Source organism: Neolamprologus brichardi, chromosome 14 (assembly GCF_056152115.1).
Source record: "Neolamprologus brichardi isolate AB-2024 chromosome 14, ASM5615211v1, whole genome shotgun sequence".
NCBI classification, from domain to species: domain Eukaryota; kingdom Metazoa; phylum Chordata; class Actinopteri; order Cichliformes; family Cichlidae; genus Neolamprologus; species Neolamprologus brichardi.
The window spans coordinates 34,705,865-34,727,249 of NC_142117.1; the positions used below are offsets into that span (position 1 = coordinate 34,705,865).

Consider the following 21,385-nt stretch of genomic DNA (forward strand, 5'->3'; position numbering starts at 1 on the left):
CTTTTTAAGTATTGTTTGTAATTCACAGGTTATAATCCAGGAGTATTAAAGTCCCTTCTTTTTATAATATAATGTGCCTGAATATAACCTTTGCATTATAAATGTCAATGAGTGGAACTGCTATGCGCTGTAAAATGTGTGAAACTAGAAACGGTGTAAAGGGGCGTATTCACGCCTCACTTTTTTTTCTTTTTAACACCCAGTTTATTTTTGAAGTGAAAAGATTTCCTTATTTGTGCAGCCTCTTCACGGTGGACTTGGTACAGCTTGGTCAGAGAACTGTGCAAAAGCTACATATGCTTGGTTGTCTTTTCTGCAGGAGACACACAAGGGAGACTGCAACCATTTCGGCTTAAAATACACCCTACCACTTCACCCGCTCGAACATCGAGGAGGAGTGGAAAACAGATTTAGTTCTCTTTTAAATGTGAAAATGTGGTAAAGTTCAACACAACTTTTACTACAGTAAAGTCTTTTATTTTTAGGACAATGGTGAGAACTGTAAGACACATCTCATGTAATGATTGAAATGCAGAAGAAAAAAGAAGCAATTAAAGAGCTGAAGTAACACTACAGGTTTGGCACTTGTTTATTTGAAAAAAAGATGACCATATATGCAGCTAATGAGGAAAGAAAATATAAGAAAGGAACACCAAGCAAAAGATGCTAAATCATAATTACAAAAGGGAATAGAAAAGACCGAAGCAAGGAAAAAAAACCCCACACACTAGCAGTTCAACACAAAACTCTTCCCTTCATTCATTGCTCAAAATCAATAACAGGAAGTGATTTTAAACGGGGCATAAGCAGTGTGCACTGCAGGACTATTTGTACTCTCCGCACACTCCAACAGTCTTGCCGTCCCACTCCGACGTGGAGAGACACTTGACGAAGAAATGTCCCAGATCGTGTTTAGAGATGGCTCTTCCCTTTAGCATGTTCTCTGTCACCACGTAATTCTCTGTCAGAGGAAGGTCACCTGGAGATGAAGGCAGAAGAAAACATTTAATGAATACAAGAGAATGTATGAATGCTCTCCTGATTTGCAGCAGTGACGCTGCACTCATTTTAGACCACGACCCACATACTGTCCCATTCTATCTCAAATGGGCTTGAAGAGCAAAACCGCTAAGTAACAGCCAGATGAACAAACTCAAATCTTCCCTTCATTGAGTGTAAATGAGTACAAGTCCATTCTGAAGATATTTACTTTAACCATTGATTTAGAAAAGAGATTATGAGCAGTCTGAAATGTGTGTAGAAAATTAACTCCTTTCCTTAATCGTCTCACGTCGTTGTAGAAGGCAAGGCCACGATTAAAGACACCTTTTGTAAAACCCGTCTGCAAAATTTAGTATAAGAATTCACCACAAGAGGGCAGCATTTAACAAGAAAGTTTTGGTATAATTGTGCTGCCAACCTAGTATTATATTTTTATGCACAGACAGATGAGTTATAAGTTTTAACATAAAGGTTAAAATTATATTGAACTATACCAGAAACTGTTTTTCTGGACTTTCTTTTTAGCTGGTTTCAATTTTTCCAGATTGAATAAAGCTGAAAAATGGACCTTTGCAACAAAAACTCTTGGCTTCCTCTTACTACCGACCTCCAATGTGAGGAGGCATGACAGCCACATAGTCCAGCCCTGATGTCTTCAGCACGGTGTACATCCTGTCGTGGTCCTCCGTCACAGGAACCAGACGTGGCGGCACTTTGGAGCGATCCCACAGAAGGAAGGCTGGGAAGAAAAGAGATGAGAAAATGATTGGTTGTACAGACTTCGATGAGCTCTTCTACTTCCTTTTTTTAACGCAGCGAGGCATACCTGACATGCAGCCGATCACTTTGCGGATTCCAAGCGCCTTCATAGCTTCCACTATGTTCTTTGTGCCCTCAGACATCATGGTAGTTGGGCCTAATGAATACAAATTAGATTTGAGATATTACACAAAACACAAAACTGCAGAACAGCACTTGATTGTTGTTTTGCTTCATTCCTACAGAAGCTCCACTGGGTAAAAGTAAATCCAATGTTTCAGAGAGCACCATAAATATAAACTCAAATCTCTATTATGTGCTTTAGTGACTTAACTGATTATTTAAAAGATCAATAACGTGAGTTAATTGATCTTATAAGTTAATATTCATTTAAAATTTAAAAGAAATGTCTTGTTTTTGGTGGGAAATTTGGCTCTGGTTTTTATTTTTAAGTCAATTAAATGTTGTTTATGCAATTGTTTGGCTTGTCTGTTAGCAGGATTACTCAAAGGTCGTAGATAGATTTGCATGAAATTGTTCCCAGAGGTGGGTTTTGGTCCAGATTTGAAGTGATACAATATTTTGGCTTGATGCACATCTGCATCCAGGGATATTTGAAAGACTTCTTCACCATTGTAAAATAGGAAATAGTAAAAAATTGAGAAACACTGTCTTGATGTTCTGAAGAAAATATCAAAAAGTAATGCAGAGCCAAACATCCCTCTGGATACAAGGACTCAGTTCATGCATGTTGTGGAGGAAATGTTCAGCCCTGGAGGGGAGAGACTTCTCAAGTTTTTATAGCGTTAGTAGTTTCTATACAGTCCTTAATTTATTAAATTATTCAATAAGCTATGCATATGTTATTTAGTTTTATGCTATGATTCTCATTCATCTCTATACTGTGTCTTTTAGATTATGTCAAACCGACCCAATGTCACGTTTTACATGTAATAAGAATACTTTGGTGACCTCTAGTGAGTGTTTTACGTTATTACATCACTGAAATATATAGTCGTTCTCCTAAAAGGTGAACATGTAAGGAAACTGAATTTTAAGATTCAGTGACTCCATGCAATTACAATTGCTATGAATACATGAAACCACATAAACTTAAATCCATGCAGTTCCATTGGTATTAGTTTAAGCATTGAAATAAGTCCTCTTGAGTTCAGGTAGGCTGGCGATATGATTGCAAGAGAGCATTTTGATTTAATGTCTTATTATATTTGCTTGTATGTGCGATTCTTCAGCCTTACTGAGGTCATTCCTGGTGCCTAAGATGATAATAACAGCATCCTGGCCCTCCAACGTCTTCTTTACATCCTCTTTCTTGAGCACATCTCCCACCACCACTCTGGATGCCTTGTGGTCATCAGGCAGCTTGGCGGGGTCACGCACCAGCACCGTCACATTGTATCCTAAAAAAAACCCATGGAAATAAAACTGAACTTCGACCATAAACACCTAATTATGAAACACTTTCACTTATAGCATACTGTGCTTTTTGTTTTGTATTGAAGTCATTGGTTTCTGTGCGTGTTGCAGGATCTTACAGTCATGGAAATGTGTTGTTTTTATCTAGTGGCTGCAATAAAGGAGCAGGGACTTGCCTTGGTGACACAATGACAACAGATCATCTCACCTGGGTGCCAACCAGCACACTCAAGATGTCACTTTCTCCTGTTTGGTTATTGTGCAGAAACTGCGAGGAGCAAACTGCTTCAGAAGCTTTTATTGCTTGTACTGTTTTTAATGTGTTCCTATGTAATTTTGTAGTTTTTTAGCAGTATTCTAGTCTTCCCTGTACTTTTAATTAAATTTGTTTAATTAGTGCTATACAAATGCAGGTTGACTGGTGACTCTGTGACAGCTTCAGGAGAGATCCCACCCTTTACTGTGGGGGCAAGATAGCGAACAGCTTTTTACTATCAGCTCTCTGTGTCACAAACTGCTGTGACTCAGCAAAACGCTGCCTGTGCCGTTAAACATGAGTCGACTTTTTTTTGCCATGGGTGAGCAAAAGGAAAGGAAATGTTGCTAAATCGAATGAATCATATGACACAGTGTGTTTGTGTAAGGGATTCTGTGAGAGGAGCAGTGGGTTATTGCAGCTGTACTTCTAATGGAGGTTACATAAAGTTACAGCAGAGAGTGACATTCATCAGCGATTACATTTTACAGTTTACAAATCAGGCCTTAAAATGTGTTCATTCAGTCCATTCAACCCTTTAAAAAAATTAACAAAACTTGACCAAATACATGTGATATAACAAAAAAATAATTATGTCATAAATATTCATGTGAAACTTCTGATTTTAACAGGCTGAGGAACATTTCTACCAGCTTTTTGTTAAACTGTTACAGTTAAGATGTGGTTATTACGCAAGGGAATCCCGTGACCTCATGTTTATCACCCTATTGTAACCTCCACAGGTGGACGTGTAACTACCCTGTTACAGGTGCACGAGGACGCTCAGAAAACAGTCTGAAGCATCAAAGTTTGTTTTGCCTGTGCGGAAAACTCCCAACTTTAACTCCAACAGTAACAATGCATGAAAAACCTGCCGAAACCCACCTGAGAGACCCCAGTGTGACTCCCGCACAGTTACACAAATATATGATCTCTTCTATTTCGTCTGTAACTTATTTTCATTACTCTTATTCCTCACCTGCAGCTACTGCTATCGGCAGGGTCGCCAGCCCGGTCATTCCCGTGGCTCCAAATATCGCGACGTTTTTAATGGAGTCCGACATCGTTCTTAATAAGCGGGATCCACGAGAGAGCAACACCTGGTCAGCTGAAGAGTGTCCGGAGTAGAAGATACATTCACTTAAAAATACATCTGGCTTTTAACGAAACGCCTCTTTGGCCTGACAGGAAGGCACTTCCGCATCTTAGACTCCGCCCATATGGAGAGTTAAAGGAGCCGTTCAGCTCCTGTGCGTCACTCCAGGGCAGGAATAGCAACCACTACCATGAAAGAGACATTTTTAAAATGTTTTTAGATAAATATAAAGATTTACAAAATATATTTGATCTTAAAATGAAGGTGAAACAGTTCATTACGTATAAATTAGCCAATCAGAATCACTAACAGGTGTAAATATAATTCACATTTTTTCCCACCTGTGACTACTCTGCAGTGAGCTATCTATGTGAGCTATAGTTGATATACCTAGTTTGATTTATTCCTAATAGTTTTAGAAACTATGAAAGTTAAAGCTGGTGGTGGCAGATTTCTGTTGGAGGTTACCAGAATGAATACAATTAGAAATGAGTATATCAGCATGACTGTTCAGATTGGAAACAAAGTTAGGACATGAGCAGAGGAGGAATAGTGGATATACTGGACATAGGATAGGACGGGTAGGAGGAAAAGAGGAAGACCTCAGAGAATGTGTGTGGATGTAGCAAAGGAGGACATACAAAGAGTTTGAGTGTCAGGATGCAAGACACTAAATGAGATGGAGGCAGATGATCTGCTATGCTTTTCAAATCAATTACATTTTATTTATATTGCACCAAATCATATTCAGTACATCATGGGAATCACCCAGCATCCTAGACCCATTGCAGCATAACTAAGGGAGGATTCAAGTTCACCTGATCCAGCCCTAACTAACTTTATATAAAAGGAAAGTTTGAAGCCTAATCTTGAAAGAAGAGACAGTGTCTGTCTCCTGAATCCAAACTGGGAGCTGGCTCCATAGAGACGGACCTGAAAGCTGAAGGCTCTGCCTCCCATTCTACTTTTAAAATTCCCAGGAACCACATGTAAGCCCTAATACAGCACTATGGGCTCTTTAAAACAAGATGGAGCCTGATTATGTGGTGACACTTAAAGAGAGCAAATGAAAAAAGGAAGAGGAACATTTTGCAGGTGTACTGCAACTCTTTTAATTTTTTTATATGTAGCCTTCGTCACGCTTAAAAGACATGAAATAACGTCCTTATTTCATGTGACAATGTCTTAAATGTTATTTGAAAAAAGAGAATAAAAAGTTAAAAGGGAGTTTTAAAAAAGGAAACATCAACAGCTAACTTCGACTTTCTTCCTAAATGTGTAGTGTTTTCAGATAAGAATAAGAATATTGATCTCAAAGAGAAATTCGCATAGATGTATTATGTGCTGGTATTTCTAACTTTTGTGATATTTCTTTTTTTGTTCTTCTTTGGCCTTGGAATCAATTTGCTGAAACACGGCCTCTTGTGGTTATCTGTTAAAATTCGTCACCGTCAGCGTCTCTCTCTCTCTCTCTCTCTCTCTCTCACACACTCTCTCTCTGCCATTGATGCTGATATTTCTCCTCAGCATCACCAGCGGAGAGGAGGAGGAGGAGGAGGAGGAAGGAGAGGTTGTGTCAGGTGGAAACTGGGACCTCTATGGATATCACCATCACCCTCCACCGGCACTGAACCTCAGCATCTCCCGGCCGGCGGTCAGCGCTGCAGGCACGCAGCGCTCTTAACGTGCGCTAAGGCGCAGTTTTTGCACAGTGCACACCCCCCGCGGTGCTTCAGTAATTACCCAAACCAGCCGCTTCCTCGTGTAATAGGGACTAATCGAGGGAAAACCCTGCTGGAATAAAAGCGGAGCGTCAGTCTCCTCCATTGATAAACCGCGCTCCTCATCGATTCGAGCCAGCGACGTCTTGGTGAAGGAGGACGAAACCAAACCAAAAAACTGACACTGAGGCTAAAGGTAAGGCCGATAAAAACGCAAAAAGATGCTTCCTCTTCACTTGGTTGTCGTCTCGTTCCCCGTGTGAGAGCAAGGTGTCGAGATGCATGGGATTTTTTTCCTCCTTTTTTGCCGGGATGCCGGCCTGCATTTGGGTGCAGGGTACCGCAGTGATCCGGCAAAGGGACGGACCGTTTCGTGTCTTATTTCCACTTACATGTGTACGTGATGCACGCCTGGAAAGGTGCTTATGATGCCTGCTGGATCTGATTGTCTAATTTAAAAGGAGAAATAAGCTGAGAAACAGAAAGCGGCCTAGTTTTATTTGTGGGCTATGGTACGCGGTTGCATGTTTTAGCTTCTGTGTAACCTTTACTTTAAATTAGAGATCATTTATTTGGTTTCTAGCTACAGACTGCACACTGTACCCGTATGCACACTGCAGCAGAACTTCACAAGAATAAATATCGACAGTAATGCTCTATGCAGTATTTTAGTAGGAAGTTAAAATGTGCCTGTGGTCTCGTTATGTGACTTTACATTACTCTCGCTTTTCTGCACCTTTCTTCCCAAATCCTGGAGGGATGTTGCTGTCTTGGAAGGGGTGGTTGTAGATTGACTCAATTCATGCTTTAGTTTGACAAGGCCTGAAGCAGCATGCACTGCTTCAGCAACACAAGTAGGAGATGCAGTGCAGCCTGTCTAATGTCTGTTTGATCACTGCTGCAATAAAAAGTGACTACAACCCCTGTTGTGCACGGAGACATGTCACGGGCCATGGTTTGTCCTTTCTGTCTTGATCTGGAGTTTGCATGCAGGTGGGAGTTAGTTGGTTATCTCTACTTTGTGACTGTACTGGAACAACATGAATAAAAGAAGAGGGAAGAAGTGAACAGAGGTATGCGGTTATCTGAATTCATTTAATCATTAATACCAAACCGCTAACGGTACTTACTGTAAGTTTTGTGACTTTTTTTGGACCCATTTGAGCCCCTTACTCCAGTGTCTCTGAGTGGGTTTATGTTGTGCACAGTACTGTGAACCTTTTCATACCACATGTGGTGCTCAGCAGGTTTCCATTGCATTTTGTGGTATTTCAGTTTGTCTTGTGTCACTCATGTAATAAAAAAAGTTTAACAGTTTGAACCCAGCTAAGCAAGATTACTTCATGTATTTTAAATATTTAGAAACACTTTACCTTTAAAATGGCACAGGTTGTTCAGGTTTCTTCAGGGACTTGTTGGGGGATTGTTCCAATCATCCAAGAGGACTTATCGTGGTTCCTGTGTCTATTCCCGTAACCCTAGACTTCCGACTTTAGGGCTGGGATGAGCGACTGGGGGCACAACTTGTTCTTTTTGTGCTTGGCTGCATGTTTTGGGGACTTTGTTTGCTGCAGAACAAGCTTGCTTCTTCGTTTGTATTGCACGATGGAATCATATTTGAACACCATGTCTAAAATCTTTGCACAGCAGTGTGTATATTGTACACATTTATGGTGTTTCTCAGCTAGAGAATGGATAGAATTACTCTTCTTGTTGTCCCTGTCTTCTCTGGATGCTCAACAGCATCTTTAGGACACCGAAGCTCTCTGTTGTTTATCAGACCACAAGGTCACTGTCTTAAGAGGTGTGTTCTTGTCGACTCAGATTTTGGGTGTGGTTGCTGCCCTTGCTTACAGATGCGGGTTCACTGTGCTGAGGTGAAGTGACTCAAAGTGACTCAGTGCAGTGTGTAAAGTGCGTACTGTCTGACGTCACAGTGAAGGATCTTGTGTGTGAGTGTGAAGGAGAGAAGGAGAGACAGCATCACTCCCTCAAAGAATGATCCAGATTCCATATATTTTGTCAGGTAATATCAGTGTGGATAAAGTTTGGGATTAAACCTGGAGTCGTGTTTGGGTCAGAATGACAGTCAAACGTAAAGTTAGATTGGATTAAATGTTCAACGTTCGGCTCACTGTTAAATGTTAATGTAAGAGCTGTAGAACATTATTGCTACACATTTGAGTTTGTACACAGATCAATAACAGAAACCTGACTGCAGCAAAAGAATGAAAATTGTATAGAAAATATGAAATTACAGGGAGAAATAAGGCTGAGTGTCAGCATTCTGTCATTTTTATCATTTCCAGCAGAAAAATGTCCAAATGTAGCTGTAGCTATAAACTTTAAATTAACATTTACAAGCTATTGCACTGACTCTATAACTGCTATGTATCTGTTATAGTCACGAGGCAGCAAACATTTTTCCTATTTGAAACAACACATGGATGCTCTAAAAGCTCACCTGTCCCACTTTTCCACCAGCACTTTAACACTCAGAGAGCATAAAAGATGGACGTAGCTTCCGGGTCTGAAAAGCGAAGCCAAATGTGAAAGTTCCTGCGTTCCTCTTGATTCCTGTGGCTGCAGAAAAACTTCCAGGTTTACAGAAAAAGGAAAACGAAAAAAAAACTTACCTTAAACGTGACCTCTGTAAACATTTTTGCCATAGGGTTATGAGCTCAGTCGCTCACTTCAGGTTATAATAAGTAAAAGACGAGGTCCATTTCGTCAATTTTGGCTCTTCTAGGTTTCAGAAAGGAGCGTCATGATTCACCCTTCGCACGTAGAAACACCAACAAATCCTCAAGTCGTAGCTTTCGACTTCACTAATGAATGGGTGGCATCATCTTTTAAATACAGTCTTTGCATAAAACAAGTAAACTGAGTTAGATCAATAGTAAAAACACGAACATACAAACACAAATATAAGACAATGACTCAACAATTCTACCAACGTGGAGATAAAGGACAAGAAATTCTTAATCGTTAAAGCACAGGTGAGTGCTATTATTTAATTTCAGGGTTATTGTAATAGTATTAAAAGACAGTAGTGTTTACAATAGGCATTTAAATCTAATCTGATCTTAAATGAGCCATCATTGTTGCTCCTGTACAGACAGCTGAATTAGTGCGATTTAGCTACTACAATTGGTAGAATTGAGTTCACATGTTCAACATGAACATGTTCACATCTTGCTTCCTGTTGATTTGATGGCTGTGATCACACAGAAAATTGATTTTATTGGCAGTGGTTGACAGGATGTTCTTTCCTACTGATAAAATAATGCTTGTAAAACTGTAAAAACAGAACATATGCACTGATGTGAGACAGTCGCGTCTTGTAATATCTTTAACTTTGGCGTTTTTTGACAAAGTTATGTTTTAATGGAGAATAATGTGGCGTCTTGAACTTTTCTCAAACCCTCCAAAGTCTGACACTTAATCACTTAATCAGTCTTTAGACGTTTTAGTAACCGAGCGTTCTCCTCACAATTGTCAATAGGCAGATGGGATATCAGCGAGCTAGCAGAGGCTGTGATTAATGTCCCCAAATGATGTGTATGTGACGATATTGATGAAGAGTAAAGAAAAGAGGGGAGGGGGTGCACTGAGGGTCTGGTCCAGATTAAGCCTTAGAGACACAGAGCTGCTGCCGCTGACTGATTAACACTGGCAGCTGTCTCTCTTTCTTACTCGACTCATCTTTCTGGTGATATGCCCCAATATCTGTCTCAGATCAGTTTCTTTATTTTCCCGAAGTCTTTCTATTTAACTTCTTCTTCCATATTTTCCTTCCTTTATCTCTCTAACATCTATATTCCACAATTTCACACTTTATTTTCATCTTTCTAGTTTATTGTCTTCTCACCTCGTCTGGTTATATATTTGTCTCTCCCTCATTCTCTCTATCTCTAAATTTAACTTCTATATCAAAAGAGATGGACAGTCCTGCATCCGTGAGGTACTTTAAGCTATTCTTGGATCACTGGTGGAGTAATATGAAGAGAAGAAATTGCTGACTGGAGAATTCATCATTGCACGGGAGCTGTATTGATCCGTACGCAAGGTCTGAGGTAGAAATGTGGCGTGAATATGAATTAGTGGGAAGTTTATGAAGTTTCTGTCGACAGGCTCTGTGGAAAATGTACCCATGTAAATTAATATTGTAGTTTTAATTTGTTCCACTATATATGTGTGTAGCAAATGCCTGATATAACTTAATCTCCCCCTTCCAAAACTGTTAAAATCACAATGAGCCACATATTTACAGTAGATGAACAAGAACACTATAGACATTTCTTTTATTTGGCAAATGGACTGGTTCTTATATAGTGCTTTTCTACTCAAAGCGCTTTATACAACTAATTCATTCACCCAATCACACAAGCTTAAGTGCTAAGTATCTAACATTCATACACACTCACACTCCGATGGATGCATCGGAGAGCAACAGGGTTAGTATCTTGTCCAAGGATATTTGGCATGCAGACTGGAGCAGCCTGGGATCAAACCAACGACCTTCTGGTTAGTGGCTGATCTGCTCTGCCACCTGAGCTACAGTCAACATCAGAATGGAGGAGAACATCATGAGCTATCATCCTATTTTATATGATCAGCAGAGTCACAGACAGCTAGCTGGGTTAAACTGGCTTTGTTAAACTGCATTGTGGGTACATATTATATGACTGGTTGGTGCCCCTGTTACACATGCATTGGGAAAGATGGGAAAAAAGATAGAAAAAAAAAAAAAGTATAGTGGTATAAAAGAGAATGGTGGGCAGTAGGTGCTAGAGCAGGGGTGGGCAATCTCAGTCCACGAGGGCCGGTGTCCCTGCAGGTTTTAGATCTCACCTTGGGTCAACACACCTGAATCACATGATTAGTTCGTTACCAGGCCTCTGGAGAACTTCAGGACATGTTGGTCGTGTCCAAATTCATGGGCTGCATCCTCCCGAGGACCCAGCCTTCGCGGTCTACGTGGGCCGGGTCCTCAGGAGGTCGGGTAGGCCGGAAGCAAACGGCTATGGAATTGGACGGTCTAGCCTTCTCGATCTACTCCCGCCCTTAATTCAGAGTATTTCCGGTTGTCAGCACCACGGCACGAAAATCGAAAATGGACCCCGAAATCTTTCTCCGTTTTTTGTGTTCATTTTTAATTATCAACGAGCTAACCCACATTCTCGCCTGAAAATATGTTTAAAGTTTATTTTGTGGCCCAGAAAGATTAATAAGAGTAATTTTAAAACTTAGTAGCGGCCGCCATTGCCGGAAACTGGAGCTTGGCTGGGCCGTGCTATGAATTCTGGGATATGGTGGGCCAAGAAGGACACACCCGACCTATCCTTCAAATTCGGGGAAAAGGAGGACGCATTTGTCGGCTGCATTTGGAGGAGTCTATGAATTTGGACAGCCTTCGGCGCGTCGCTGTGACGTAATCGGTCTACAAATGCGGCCTCAGGAGGATGCAGCCCATGAATTTGGACACGACCGTTGATTTAAATGTTAGCCATTTAAATCAGCTGTGTTTGGTTCGAGGACACATCTAAAACCTGCAGGGACACCGGCCCTCATGGACTGAGATTGCCCACCCCTGTGCTAGAGCCATCCCTTATTTCTTTATGTCTTCCAAGGAAAATGGGAATAAGTTGTCAGCTTTCTTGTCAGTTCTTTATGTTGTCTTTAGAAATAGTTCTCCTGGCTTCTGGAAGGACTTTTGTTCTGTTTTCTGTCAAGCTGATCTCACACTGCTTCAGTAATGTTAAAGATCAGTGCCTCCACCGAGTTTTACAGATGGCTGTAAAATTACACTCAAGACTCAACTAAGTGGTAAAGTTTAAAAAGCACAATGACATTTAAATTCTTGTCCTGGTTTTGGAATACGTGACTGAAACTGGAAGTAGACTTAATTAAACTTATATATAATTTACAGACTAGTAATGATGGGATAAACATTCAACCCAGAGAAGCTCATGGGATCCATCAGCTCTTCTTTCAGCTTTATATTAGCACTCGTTCACGTTACCGTCATTCTCTGGTCACTGCGTGCTGTACATTACCATTGATGACGGAACTGCTTCAATGCAGCATTTCAGGGTTAAGTGTTTGTTTCAAGGACACCGGGGCGGTTAGCATTTAGACTATGGTCATTCTTTAGTTAGTTTAGAGGCATCCGTGTCAGATACTAATTGCCAAAACACAAGTTGTGGAAGCCAGACAAGGAGGATGAGAGGTTAGGACGCAGGGAGCGTTGGGAATAGAGAGAGGACAGCTGCAAAAGTGTGAAGGATAATAAAAGGAGAGAGCAGGGAGGCGGGGCGAGGGGCGTGGGGGTGTTTACATTACGCTGTTGGTGAAACTGTGATTTATTGTGGTGGCTCACTTCAACAGCATAGCTAGTGAGAGAAGGCCATAATAACACTGAGTGGTTTAGAGGAGAAGATGTAACAACTGACATTTCTGCACGCTCACACATGTATGGATGTAGACATGCAGTAGTAATTACACTGTTAGATGATCCCTGAATAACAAAGCAACAGGAAACTTATGAATGATAACTCTGACCAATAATACATTGTTTAAAGTAAATTTCACATTGTAAAAGTGTTTTTATGTGTATATAGAAATTTGGGTGAAAAGAAAGTAAGTCCTATTTTGAATCCTATTTAAATTCCAAGGTTTTACATATCCGGCCTGCAACAGTGACAAACTAAGTCATGGTCGACTTTGTGAGATTATTTTTATTTGTATCTTGATATGTAAAACCATAGAATATAAAAGAGTTGTGCTGTCTCTTTACCATGGCCGTATATTGTTACAATAATGGAAGTTTATAATAAACTTGAACACATTTTCAAGTAGTTTCTGTAAGCTAAAAACTCAGGTTCCAACATTTGTAAAAATAAAAAAAAATTTAAAAATAGAAAGCTTGTTTCTAATATGGTCAATAAGTGCAGATATTCCAAATATGGTCATCTCAGGCAAACGAGTCTGGCTGTGGCACAGAAGCCCCTCCCACCTGCTTTTTAAGCCAGTCAGAAGAAAGTCGTCTTAAAGGGAGGAGAGCTAAAACTGCATGTTTCAGACAGCGGTGGATGCGTCGAGGCTTAGCGCAAGAAAACTGTGAACCACGCAGTGCTACTTTAAAAGCAAAAAAAAGAGAAAAAATAAATAAAAATAGAGCTGGAAGTGAGCCGAATAAATCCATTTAGTTTTTTTTGTCAAAAAGAATGCAGTTCTGTGTAGATATTCGGCTTATGTTTTTGTTTTAATGGGATAATATGCCTGTGCATTTAGTCAGATTTTAAGCTTCAGTTACAATTTTGGCTTCCAGTGATTAGCAAAACAAAATCTCTGAGATTATATGATTATATGATTATTGTGCTTGGTTCTAACTTTGCTTTTGGTACTCTCTAAATTTACCGACTACCAGTGTAAGAGCCAATTAAAGGTTACTTTTATTGGTACTTGTAAAATAATTAGAGGAGAAATATACATGTTTGATGTTAAGAATATAATTTCTAGTTAATTTCAAAATACTGTTTTGTTAAAGGTTTAGAATATAGAAGTGCGACGTTCTAATGCGCTTTTTAGTATTTTGGGCTTCCGGCACACTGTACTTACGTAGTTGGGGAGTCGGATAAGCTGGAAGCAACACAGTTTTTTTGACCGAGTCTTGCCATGTAAATTAAAAGTTTCAATAAACATATTTTTTGCAAGAAAAGTACCTGGACTTGCTCGCGTTTCAAATGCATGTTGCCGGACTGACTCCTAAAGGTGGTACAGAAGAGTGAAATAGAGACGGGGTGCCGCCACTACAACCAGGCTGTGGAGGGTTTAATTCAAAATCTTTCTTTTTTATTTTTGGATGAAAGTTCAAGAAAATTTACTCCCAAGAAATGAATTCTACGAGCAGTTGTATTAAAAGATCATAATCTCAATATTGACCAAATTAATTGTGGTTTTCATTTCTGCTCTACTCAAACAGCCCTAATGGATAGCTGTGGATTCTAGGCTATTGATTAAGCTAAAGAAATCAACTGAAATGTGACAGGCATGTCTTAAAAGAACAGATTAAGGGTTAATGTTCAAAAGCTTGTTTAAATGTACAGGAAAAACTGAGACACAATCTCTCATACCCATGTCAATAAGACTGACAGATACGAGTCTGGATGATAAAACCTCAAAGTAAAGAGAACAGCTAAAAGAGTCACGACTGAGCTGAAACGCAGTCACGCAAACACACTCAAACCACCTGGGGAGAAACAGAGATGGCCACCCTGGATGTAGAACATTTCCTTTTAGATGCTGTCCTATAAACCACAGTGATATAGGGTTCAGGTCCACCTGGAGAAAAACAGAAAAGCTTCATATGATCTAGATTCTCTCCTAAAAGTGAGAGATGAGACGATATCACTGGGCAAAGTTCCCATTTTTGCTGTCCTGTCTTTACCAGCGCTAATTTCATTTGTTTCAGTATTATCATCACAGGTTGCCAAGTTCAAGGTGACTTACTGAGATAATTTAGTTTACTGTGAAACAGGCAGATCTTGACATTGGAATGAAATAATATCATATTTTAATATAAAAATAGTTACAAAATAAAATAGGACACGTCACTCTGTAACAAATTATTTAAGCAGTAAAAACTTACCAAACATGAGTGTTTTATTTTGTATAACTTCTTTCATATTATCAGGTTCCATACGTGAATATGACAGTGTTTGGTTTTATTTGTGCGGTTTTCCACTGCATCTACTGGGCTTTAACAATATATGGAAGATGTCAAAGAGAACACATGGCCACAGATGCAATTCATGCTCTTTCTTCCAACACCATGGAGAGTTCAGAGAGGACGCTGCTGTTTAAAGGTTTGATCTTTCGGTGTTGGCACAGCTGCCTCCTACGAAGTCTGTAACCCCGAGAGTTCAACATAAACATCAGAGCAAGATCCCCGTTCTGAATCAGTGTTTTTGATTTTATTTATTAAAACTTTCTGGTCCAAGTTTGTTGTTTTTAACAGTTTTTTTTAAACTACTGAAATTATATTTGCTGAATTACCAGTGCGGTCAGATTAATAGATGTCTGCATGTGCGCTGAATGCAGTGTGAAACACTATGGTGGACTCGCTTCTGTCGTGGCCTTCACAGAATAAAACATTTGGAGGTGTTTTGTATTTATGTGGCTGAATGAAAGATCATCAGCAGTATTACTCAGCACTTTCTTTCTGAAGCTCACCAGCCCTGATCGGTATCAACTGTTCAGGATCCTCTGGGACATGACTGTGCGTAATTATGATGGACATGCTAACTTCACCAGGCAACATCGGCACTTGTTCTGATTTGATTTTCATTATTTTCAGAACTATTTTGAAGCTGTAGTAGTTTAAATGTGTCTTCTGTTTGTCCAGTAGCATCTGATGTTATCACCACACTCCTGGTAGTTAAAGTGTTCTTAATATAGTGGTTAGTAAAACCATTAAACCATAACATATTCTGAGTTGTATCATAGTCAAAGAAGCACAAAAGACAGCTTTAAAAAAACCTGGTGACAAAAATATTTGATATGCAGTGATGTAGAGAGATGTCGATGGAGTCTACATCAATAGTTGATGAAGATGCATCTGATTTGAGCACTAAAATGTATTACAGCAGAAAAACAACAGATGTCAGAAGTAATAATAAAGCTGTTTTCTTTGTCTCTCCTGCTTGTGAGCTTGTTCTGCTTTTTGATTTTATACTTCATACAGACAAAGAAAGGGGGGTGCTGATCCTTCTAGCTTACTGCCCACAGTGGTATTTTTCCCTGAGGTTGGACAAGGAAAAGGAGACGAATGTACAATGACCGAAAACAGTGGTGTTACGATCCGTGAAGCTCTGCTACTCTGTGACACAGTCAGTCATTTATCAAATCATTCTTAAGCGCTTATCTAATTCATGGTCAGGGGGTGGCTGGAGCCTAACCCAGCTGTTGCTGTATGAGAGGCGGGGTACACCCTGGACATGTCGCCAGTCCATCACAGGGTTAATATAAACAGACAGATAACCATTCATGCTCACATTCATACCTACAGACAGCACAGAATCAGGTCACGATATCATACATGACTCTGATTCTCATTCAAGTGAAGCACAGGATTGCTGCCTGTGGATTTAGGACAAGTAGTAACACGTGTATGTTTGCATGTACACTCCACAGTAGGCACCTCAGCTGTTTGGGGGGTTAAAATCCCCCCCCCCCCCCCCCCCTTCCCCCTTACTACCAATCTAAATTAATCCACTGCAAAATACAAGAACTTATAAAACCTAATGCTGAGCAAATATATTTTCATATTTTCCTGGTTCTTCAACAAAGACACATCACACAGTATCTTAAGATCTCATGGACATTAACTGCTTTTCCAGAATGATGTTAGAGAAGTTTGATATTATTATTATTAATATTATTATTAATAATAATAATATTGTTGCCAATATTAGAATGAATTTAGTGTTACAAGTATCACATTTTTTTTAAAACTTTCCTGCAGGCTGTGTTCAGTGTGTCAAAACAGAGCATAAAACAGATAGCCAGCAGTGTGTGTGTGTGTGTGTGTGTGTGTGTGAGACTGCCTATGGCTGACTGATTCCTGAACAGCTGAGTCTGATTATTAGAATAAAGGTGATAACACACACGCGCACACACACACACACACCAGAGCAGCCTTGTGTTTGATTTGATTGATTTTAGGACACCAGGTGGTTGAGGTTCGGCAAAGAACAAGGCAAGGAGAATAGAGGGCACGCGTGCGTGCGCGCGCACACACACGCAGATACAGCAGTCATGTATTTTGGCTGCAGTTTGACTGATGCGGACTTTTGTTGTGATTCAGCTTTTCCAATCCAATCACCGGCTTTAATCCGTATTTCAGTTTGTTTTATCGCCTTACAAAAATAAACAGTTACAGGGTTTTTCCTGCAGTCGTCATCAACTAAAGAGGTTTTAAACGTCCACCACAGGTAACCTAACACAGTTTGGATACAGGATAATTTTGACAACCAGCTTTATTTAGTCATCGTCAAATGGTAAGACTTATGAGAGAAAGACACAACAAGAGGTTAATAAAGGGGAAAGCTTGTTGGATGATCCACCATGTGAAGAAAATGTATCTTTAAAGTTAGACGTCTTTTAGCTTTTAGCTGGACTGTGGATGTTAGCAGCCCTCGGTCAAAGTGGGTCATCTGTCAGGAGGGCTAATGCTAGCATGGTGCCACAAGCTAAGGAGGCACTTAGAAAGCAAACATCTTTGAAAGAAACTTGGCCTACTTCATAAACGAGCTAGATATGAAACAGAAACAGCAACACTATTTTTTTGGATTGCATGAAAGTACCTAATGCGGTGATAGAGGTGAGTTAAAATCAGAGGCTAGCTGATATAAGGTTGTTGTTGTGTTGTCAGACTGATACTAATATGTGGTGATTTAAAAATCCAATACACAAACGTAAGCAGATCTCGCTAACATTTGTTATGTGTTGTTACTTCTGAGGCTTAATGTACGGAAGAGGATTAGGGCCACTGGGGGGAAAAAAAGTGGGCACGTCTTTTTTTCTTCTTCTTCTTCTTCTTCTTTTCCTGAATTCTGAGAGAAAAAAAGTCAGAATTCTGATTTTTTTTTTTCTCAGAATTCTGACCTTAATCTCAGAATTCTGACCTTAATCTCAGAATTCTGACTTTTATCTCAGTTTTTTTTCCAGTGGCCCTAATCCTCTTCTGTATTAATGAGATATAATGGCAGCACAGTTGTGGAGAACTTAATCTGGCTGTTGGTGCATGTTTGAAGATTATTTCTTTCCTTTACCTGAATAAAGCAAAATTGTTGGCTGTTTTAAATGCTAACATCAGTAAGTCTGTAAAGAACTAATATTGTCTGATATTAAATCTGGTTGAAATTCAGTAAAAAAAAGAAAACCCTGCAGATTTCATGATCAGTCTAAATGCTGCAAATGGGCAAAAATTAAGTAAAAACTGCAATCATAAGATAAACTATTGACACGTTAGACATTGGACCTCTTTTGTGCAGATACACGATTCACCTGCAGGCCTCTTCTGTTGCTTTATAGTCATTACATCAGTCTGGCCACAGATATTTCTAAGTGAAGGTTCCCATGTTCGTACTCCTGGTTGTTTCTGGGGTGTTTCTGTCTAAACATTCACATGAGCCTGCTGGCTTCATGGCTTGTGATATCAGTCAGCACAGAGCACGGTGGGACTCTGCAGCCAACCTCAAAGGTGGCTCTCACACATTCTGAAGGAAAATGCTGGCGAGTGACTTTAGTCCACACGGGGGATTAGAGTGAAAACTGTATAGGGATTTAGGGACATTAAACAAGGGGCTAGCTCATTTACAACATCTGAGATCACACCATCAGCTGCCACTCATCTGAAAACTAATCACAAAATAGAGCGCTGCGTGATGTTCTTAGTGCGGCCGTAAAGGGAGAGCCTGTGTTTTAGGGATGTTTAAGAGGAAAGGTCGCGCTTTTGTGTCGAGAAAAAAGAAAAGTCTTTTTTCCCGAGCCATCAGTTTGCACTAATATTCAGCAGTCATGCAAGAGCCTGGAAGGATTGCAGTAGGAATGACCTTTGCAACCCAACTGTTTAATTATTGTAGTATAAATGTAAACATATGCATTTGACTCCTTTGTTCTTCTTTGAAAACAAAATAAACCTGGTAATATATTATAAACAAATAAATAAATAAATACTTCATTAGAAGTATCCAAATGTTCAAAGAATACAGCATTTTCATGATTTTTTTTTTCTCACAAATTGTATATATTTTTTTTAGATAACGATGAGTTGAGGAATAAAATGTGCTGTATAAAGTAGAGAAGATGTATCTATTGAAAGATTGGGCTTAATTTTATCTCTTTTTTTACATTTCTAAAACAATTCTATTAGTATTTTGTTATTTAGAGGTTAAAGTTAATTGAAAAGAACATTTTGTATTGTTGTCTTTTCATTCACTCAGGTTACCTATGAATTTATCTGATTTACTGTAGGCTTCACTTTGTTGGATTTCACTGCAGTCCTCTTTCTGCACCATCACCAGATAGAAAGCTCTATAATATTTATCCTCTCCAGGGAGGACAGCTAAGTGCATGTGCACAGCTACTTCTTCTCTTTCTGTCTTGCAGGGCACGCTGACATTTACTCGATATGGCTATGTTGTTTTTCCAGCGGTTTAGGTATAGTGACAACCGTGAGCTTGGGTTTTTGTTGCAGAGGGAAGGGGAGGCCAGGAAAAAGAGATTACAGAGAAAAGGGAAAAAGTCTGAGGCGGAAAATTTCAGAGAAACCTTCCTAAACGGTAACATCAAATGCTTATTTGACCTTTTATTTACTTGAAATCTTCAGTCACATAAATTGAACTTAATGGGCGAGTATAGTGTTACTAACATTAACTAAAAAAGTAACAATACAAATTCAGGCCATGTAACTGTTGGGTGAATTCTTCCTATGTGTTGAAAGAAGGGTATAGGGAGAAATGGGGGAGGGGATTGGGAGGGGAAAGGGGGGAGAACATTTTTCATTCTGTGTTATCTTGTGAGGCATTTCAAGGACAGGGGTTTTAATGAGTGCACACTGGAAAGGCCAATGATTTTAGGATGCTGAAGGATGACCACCAAACATACTGCTGCATCTGCTAAAAAACAAGAACCATACTGAAACAATGTAGCCACAAAAATGAGCCAGCAGTTTTTTAAACATCACTTTCTATCTTTGTAAGAAGTTTAAAGAGAAATAAGTGAATGACAAAAGAAGCCCTCTGGATAAATATACAGAGAATACATTTCTATCATCAGTCTTTCCCCTTGAACCCACATGTGTAAAAGCTCAGTAGGCTGTGGGTTTGATTCCCAGTGGGGCCATGGAAACAAACATGTATTCTTCCCCCTCCCTCCCCTTTGTTAGCAGCCTTAGAGAAGAGCACCAAATGGCATCTTTTATATCCGTGGTCACATCTGCTCCTCACCAAGAGAAACCATTGCATGTATTTTCCATTCATCGTGTGTGTGTGTAACACAAAGAGTGAGAACATGAGAAAACTAACGATGAATGTGGTGTATTTACCTGGGAATTCTTATTAGATTCCCAATGTGCATCTAAAATATTTATGATTTATTTAATGTCCAGCGCACTGCTCTATACATCATTACCAACACGAGCTTTTATATTTCTAATGCCTGTTGTGATACGTATAATCCCTGGTCACTTTATTAGGTACACCTGGCAAGTGCTTAATAACATGAAGAATTAAGAGCTGCCTTAATTCTTCACTGTGGAGGTTCAGCAAGGTGCTGGACACATTCCTGAAAGACTTAATGAGGTCCACGTTTGCATAATAGCATCGCACAGTGATGCATAGATCAGCCCATACAGTGAACTCACTGTCATATCCTGCAGAAGATGGGCACACTGTGATCACAAAACGTGTTCAGATGGTACCGAGGGGCCCAAAGTTTGTCAAGATTATATCCCCACACACCAGCACCAGGCTGAATCGCTGATACAGGATAGGATGGATCCATCCTTTCATGTTGTTTGTGCTAAAGACTGGCCCTACCATCTGAATGTCACAGAAACGGAGACTCAGACCAGGCAACATTCTTTATATCGTTTGGTGAGTATAAACTGTAGCCTCAGTTTCTTGTTCAGTTTGAAGGGTCTGTGTTGTGTGTTCAGAGTCCCTCTTCTCCATACCTTGGTGGTAACACGTGGTTATTTGAGCTATTGTTGCCTTCCTGACAGCTTGAAGTAGTCTGGCAATTTGCCTCTGACCTATGGTATCTACTCATTAGATATTTTCTCTTTCTTAAACCATTTTCTGTAAACTGTGGAGATGGTTTGTGTGGGAAGATCTCAGCAGTTCAGCACTTTCTGAAATTGTCAGACCAGTCCATCTGACCAGTTCCTACCCTAAGCCTAACCATTAAAAATAATGCGAACTCTAACCTTCAGCCTAAACCTAACCATAACCTAATTGTACTCCTGACACTAAAACCACATTTTGAGCCTCAAAAATGCCTTCAAACCTGTGGGGACGGGCATTTAGTCCCCACAAGTATAGTAGC

General features: G+C 39.8%; 2 protein-coding genes across 3 annotated transcripts in view; one reads left to right on the plus strand and one right to left on the minus strand.

Annotated features, from left to right (window-relative positions):
- Positions 1-565: 565 nt before the first annotated feature.
- Positions 566-4,630, minus strand: blvrb (biliverdin reductase B). The gene is made up of 5 exons (XM_006805188.3): positions 4,434-4,630; positions 3,021-3,182; positions 1,829-1,918; positions 1,610-1,741; positions 566-979 (listed from the first exon to the last, which is right to left on the minus strand). The coding sequence occupies exons 1-5, from the start codon at positions 4,516-4,518 to the stop codon at positions 825-827; spliced, it is 624 nt and encodes a 207-aa protein (XP_006805251.1). The 5' UTR covers positions 4,519-4,630; the 3' UTR covers positions 566-824.
- Positions 4,631-6,071: 1,441 nt separating this feature from the next.
- The window catches only part of sptbn4b (spectrin, beta, non-erythrocytic 4b), a 120,026-nt gene continuing 104,712 nt past the window's right edge, over positions 6,072-21,385 (plus strand). For both annotated transcript variants that reach the window (XM_087851208.1, XM_087851210.1), the window contains exon 1: positions 6,072-6,467. The gene's annotated coding sequence lies outside the window, so the exon portion shown is untranslated. The remainder of the gene's footprint in view (positions 6,468-21,385) is intronic.

Excerpts from the sequence above, each read along its gene's own strand:
- blvrb (XM_006805188.3), bottom strand. The coding sequence starts at position 4,518 with ATGTCGGACTCCATTAAAAACGTCGCGATATTTGGAGCCACGGGAATG. Across the intron at positions 1,742-1,828 it reads AGTGATCGGCTGCATGTCAG|CCTTCCTTCTGTGGGATCGC; the intron begins GTATGCCTCGCT and ends TTTTCTTCCCAG. Across the intron at positions 980-1,609 it reads CATGCCTCCTCACATTGGAG|GTGACCTTCCTCTGACAGAG; the intron begins GTCGGTAGTAAG and ends CTTCATCTCCAG.